Source organism: Empidonax traillii, unplaced genomic scaffold, assembly GCF_003031625.1.
Source record: "Empidonax traillii isolate 1590-97213 ecotype Southwest subspecies unplaced genomic scaffold, ASM303162v1 scaffold1769:size116338, whole genome shotgun sequence".
In the NCBI taxonomy this organism is placed as follows: domain Eukaryota; kingdom Metazoa; phylum Chordata; class Aves; order Passeriformes; family Tyrannidae; genus Empidonax; species Empidonax traillii.
Genome location: NW_020956962.1, coordinates 99,615 through 105,295, shown reverse-complemented (window position 1 = coordinate 105,295; position 5,681 = coordinate 99,615). Strand labels below are relative to the sequence as shown.

At 45.0% G+C, this 5,681-nt stretch overlaps 1 protein-coding gene across 1 annotated transcript in view; it reads left to right on the top strand.

The window, feature by feature from the left end:
• Positions 1–1,266: 1,266 nt before the first annotated feature.
• CA7 (carbonic anhydrase 7) overlaps positions 1,267–5,681 on the top strand; it is a 10,078-nt gene continuing 5,663 nt past the window's right edge. The window contains exons 1-2 of the mRNA XM_027908607.1: positions 1,267–1,307; positions 3,313–3,510. Of these exons, the coding sequence (XP_027764408.1) occupies positions 1,268–1,307; positions 3,313–3,510 (238 nt within the window). The 5' untranslated portion in view covers position 1,267. The remainder of the gene's footprint in view (positions 1,308–3,312; positions 3,511–5,681) is intronic.

Genomic DNA, 5,681 nt, shown 5'->3' with positions numbered 1-5,681 from the left:
TGCTGGTCCCCGTGTTTGGTCCCCACCAGGCCTGTGTGCACAGTTTGGCCACAGCTGGGGCTGTGCTGTGTGTGTGGCACCCGAGCACATCCCACAGTTCAACAGAAATTACTTGAGAAGCTGAGCTGAGCAAGCCATCACAGAACTCCTGTGGAGACCTTCAGAGCAGTTTACATCCCTCACTGAGTGATTTAGCCTGCATCAGCTGCTCTCCGAGGTTTTAGAGCTGACTCTTACCGAAACCTCCTGAAGAATGAAATTAATTCTTACAAGGCAGTACCACAACTTAACAGTTGTATAAAATACTCCTATTGATTTTTTTTCCTTCCATGGTCTTGATGGCATAATAGAAGAATCCCTATTTTTGTGTGCTGTTGTCTTTGTGAAAATCAATATGTTTATAAAACGTAGCCTTGACAGGCAGCATTTGCTTGGATGCAACAAAATTGCTACCAAGGAGCCATTTCCCTTGCACAGAGATGTCTTATGTCATTTTACAGCTGCAGATTGGGTGTCTCCCTGTAGCCTCTTCATGGGTTTAGCAGGGTGCAGGTACTGGATCATTCCAGGTAACTGAGGCTTCTCAGATCACCTCCTTTCTCTGGAGCCTGCTGTGTTCTGTTCCCTGATATAACCACACTTTCCTTTTTGTCTATTTAAAAAGTTTCTTCAGAGATACAAAGAAAAATGAATAAAAGTTCATCCTTAGTTTATGGGATTTTTACATGGTTTAAAATAGCGCAAGTAATTTGCCCTGAGATGATAATGTTCTCCATCCCATCTAATCACTGATTGAGGTGAAAACACCATTCCTTTTCTGCAGCTGGAGGGAGTGTTTGAGAACAGAGAGGCAGAGCACAGACGTGAGCAGGGCAGGTCCCACCGTCACCTGCACGTGTCACCCTGCCTGGTGCTCGGAGCAGTTATGGCTTTGGAGGAGAATGGGAAACCACTGCTGGTTTTCCCTGAATTTGGTCTGCAGGTGTCCTAGGACAGTATGTCACCTGGACAGCTTCCTCTCGAAGTCCTGAGACTTCGGTTATCTCAGTTTTCTCTTTTCCCTCTGTGCTGCCTCGGCAGACAGAGGGAGCAGGACAGGGCAGGAGCAGGAGCAGGAGCAGAAAGGCTGTCCCTGTCCTGCAGGAATTGCCGTGGCTGCTCTGTATCTTTAAGGGGCTGACCCTCTCCCACGGGGAGCCGCTATAAAGGCAGGTGAGAGGAGTGCCGTGCCCGAGGAGCTGCAGCGAGCTGGGGGTGCAGCTCTGCCATGACCGGCCAGCGCAGCTGGGGATACGGCCAGCATGACGGTAGGTTCTGGCATTTCTGTGCTGCATCTCTGTCTCCCCCCACTCGTTTTCTTTCTAGAGCTGTTGCCTGAGCCCTGCAGAGCTGCCTGCATTTGGAGGTCTGCAAGCATCCAGTATATACGGCAGGTAATTAATTACTTTATTGATAATCAATAGCACCCAGAGAGTGGCACCAGAAGGTGTCCAGGCTTACGCCTGCTGCCTTTCACTGTTGCAATCAGCATTCCTGAACTGAGGGAAGCAGGACCGAGTGGTTTTTTTTTTTTTTCAGGCTGCAGAGATGGGTCCCCTCCCAAAAAGCTGTTATGAAGAAGATTAACTGTGTCTGTCTCTCCACAAGCAATTCTTGTAAGCAACAAAGATTTAGTAGAGCAGTAATGGATCTCCTGCTTCTGTGCAGCTGTTGAAACGTGATCTCTGGGCTTCCACAGGAGTGAATAGTACAAGTTATATGTTAAATATGTCTAGAACATCACTAAATTGTACAGATCAGTATCACAGATCTCTTGCAGAACAACTCATGCTTTCTGATTTGACAGTTTTTAATTTAGTCGTCCTCCCTTGCTTCCCACCCCCAAGGATGTGTCAGAGGGAAATGTGAAGCTGCTGAAAGATTCCCACAGTTGTGTTTTTCAGTGCCTGCTCCTTCTCAGAGGAGGGTTGGATGAGTGGCTGGTGCTGTCCAATAAAACAGTCTTTTGCATGACTTTCAGGAGCCCCTCTCTCTCTTTTGGCAGCAATTATTTCAGCTGCTGAGTGCCCAGCAAGAGTCTTCTGCATAACCTCCAGGGGCCAGTCTCTTAACAGCAACTCCTTTAGTTTTTGTGAGCCCAAAAGCAAGGTTGAATAGTAAGTGAAGCTGGTTAGTGCTGGTAGATGCTATGTATGAGCAGGTAGGAGTAGTAATAAAGCCATATATGCTCTTATGAAGCTTGAGAGCCAAATGATATTGCCCTAGCTTGTCTAACAGCATTTAATTCCTAAATCTGCTTTACAGGCAGGCTGAGAAAAGATATTATTTTCTAAGCTTAGCTTTGCAGAAAATGCCAAAGCCAAGTAAGAGTGTAATAGATCACTGTTTTGTTATGTAAACTCAAGGAGGCTGAATACCTGTGCTTGACTGAAAAAGCTTCCCCTTGTGAAAGTGTGTGAGAATGCTACAGTTAAAAATGTGCTTCTTGAGAATCTGGAAGCAAAATTGTTACTGCTAATACTTCATGAACAGAAGCAGGAGAAGAATTTACTTGCTGCTTGCACTACCATGCCGAAGTAGAAATTAAGGCATAAGAAATTTTTTGATGTGGATAAGCTTTTGTTTTCTCAAAGGGCATAAGAATTTCCAGCGCTGGCAGCAGAGCTGTGTTATTGGATTAGTCTTTCTCCACACTCTGTTGAGGTCAGGACGTCCAAAAAATGTTAATGAACACAGTGTACCCTTCACTCAGCGTTAGGGAGATACCAGAATGGGCATGAGTGAAGAATAGAGCTGCCTTCAAGATTTACTGCAGTCATAAAAGGATTTTAAAAATAACTGCACAGTCAGTAGCTCAGGGGTTGAGTCATCTGCATCTCATTTGAATTGCTGGAGCTCTTACACTCTCTTCCCCAGGAAGAATTAACTGCTGTCTCCTTGGGGGAGTGTGTGTGTGTGCAAGAGTGTTTGTTTACACCTGCACCCACCTTGGAAGCCCTTCAGACACCTCAGCCATGGAACTGCAAAGTCTGCAGTGAATGAGTGACCCAAGTAGCTGCAGGTACAGCAGTCTGTTGATGTGCCATGGTTTCCTCAGGGTGTTTGGTGTGAGATATTTGAGTCCCCATCTTGCTGCAGCCTGTTTGTGCTGAAAAAAACACACCAGCTTAGAATGGAAATGGGTTTCTCAGATACCAAGCATTCAAGTCTCCCTTGCTGGGCAAGCTTTACTTCAAGCCTTGTGAAAGCCCATCATCATTTTGTGTTTGGTAGGAGGGAAATAATGATGCTTTCCTTTCTTTCCTTCTGAAGGACCTTCAGAGTGGCACAAATCCTACCCTATTGCCCAGGGGAGCCGCCAGTCCCCCATTGACATCGTTTCTGCCAGAGCAGTTTACGACCCAAACCTGAAGCCACTGATCATCTCCTACGAGTCATGCACGTCCCTCAGCATCTCCAACACTGGCCACTCAGTCATGGTGGAGTTTGAAGATACTGATGACAAGGCAGGTGAGATGACACAGCCAACTAACTTAGAACACCCCCTGTGACGTGGGGGAACAAATATGTGCCTCCTGTGCAGTGTCACTGCTGGGGTGTGTGATTTCAGTTTAGGACAAGGCATATGATCAAAGCCCTTCAGAATTCTGTCTTCTCAGGGCTCATGTTTGTTGTCTTCACCTTGAGAATCTCCAGCTGTGCAATATTGCAGAGCAGAACAGTGTTTCTGCAGTAGGAAAACCTCTGGCATTGGGAAAACCAGAAATATCTTTGCAGTGCTTTTCTTTTGAATGAGGTTTGGAGTTTGCAGGACAGGGGATGTTTGCATCCCTCCACCATCTCTCCTAGACCACATGCAGCATGCAGAGAAGGTGTGTCAGCTCCTCACTGCCCTGTTCCATGCTCATCCAAAGACACTCACTCACGTGCCAGGCCTGGCTCACTGCCCAGTTTCCATCCACAGGGAAGAGGATTAGCAGAACTGGGTCAGAGGAGGACGGTCATCATCATCATCATCACAGCCACTGCCCCAAGTGGGGTCTGGACAGTCACTGTCACCTTGCACTCCTTTCTTTCCTCCCTGCCTCAGAGCAGCTCAGTTTCTGCAGAATTTATAAAGCCTTCAGCTAATTCTCAGTTTGTAGCAGCTTGTGGATGTTGGACTGTCTGCAGCTGGACATTATCCTTGTCTCAGCTCTTGGCAGGGAATGCAAAAGCTTTAAGGGTTTGATTGTTTCCCCTGTTAATTCTACTTCCATGGAAGACCTTGCTTTTACATCTGGAGGTAGGGGAAGAGCATTCAAATGGAGATGATGAAGTAGCTGATAAATGGGAAGAGTGCATTAAAAAAACCCACTCTGGACAGCTTTTAAATGTATCATCTGATTCCATCGTCCTTTTGTGTGTTGTTTGATGCTACTTAAATGGGATATCTGGATACTCAAAGCAAGTTACTCTTTCTGTGAAGTGGCTTGTCTGTGCTGGTAACCCTTTGAAATAAAGGCTGGGGGTTGACATTCAAGCCATTTTGTTTTAAAATTTCTCTTCTGGAATGAATTTAAGAAACTCTCCCGTGGAAGAGTCAGGTTTTTAAGCATCTTAATTGATTTGGAAAAGACTGGATGTGCATTTTCCACTTTTACTGCACAGATCCATTCAGCCTGGCACCCTGCAAAGGGAATTTTTAAAGTATCTCTGGAAGGATTATCTCAGCTTGCTGGCTACTTTCATGCAATTTTCAGCTGAACTCTTATCTCTGTAACAGCAAACTTTATTCGGCTTTAGAATTTGAGCATCATTACTCTGCATTTAGAGATACAGACTCAGGAGATGCAGGAATGAGGCCTCTGCCCTTCCCACACTAAGTACTTGTTTTAGTAATACTTTTCCACGGAAGATGATTGCTAGGAGTGGAAAATATGTTTTAAACAGGTTTTAGTTGTATTGAAATAGATCCAGTGACTCAGCTCTGCATAACTGGCACAACAGAATTTGGAGAGTAACCCATCACAGCTAATTTCTTACGATATTTGGGACAGGTGATGCATTCCTTTGCTAAGCTCAGAAAAACATACTGGGAGATATTTATATTCTTAATTAGTCCTAAAACCTTTGCTTTGGCAAGGCCAGTTTCCTGCACCAAGGCCAGCTGGAACCATGCATGTGTGGCAGCACTGGGCAAGCCCCTGCTTTAAATTTTTGAATAAAATGCTACACTGAGGATACTTTACAGGCACTAAATACAATTTTCATTTTCTTAATTTAAGACCTTTTGGTTGGGTTTTCATGTCTGTCAGGCAAAATGTATTAGATTTGGTGCCCTATAAAGTTACAGGAGGGATTACTGATGCTGTTGATCAAGTATCTTCTATAGGTGGCACCTTAAACATTGCCCTGTTCATACATCATTTAGAAATAACACTTAGGTTTCTCTGCAGCATTTCCTTACCTTTATAAGGTGATTGGAGATTGAGTGGTGTTGTGTGAAGTACCAGCTATTACATTACCTCTTTTATGGGATCAGGTATTTAAAGGAAAGGGAACACAGATAACCTCCACTGCAAGTAAAGATACTGTCAAAAGGAAATACTTAGCTGAATGGTCAGGGTATAAGGTTTCCCTGGGGCCTTCTCCTCTCCAGGCTGAACAATCCCAGCTCTCTCCCCTTTCCTCCCAGCAGA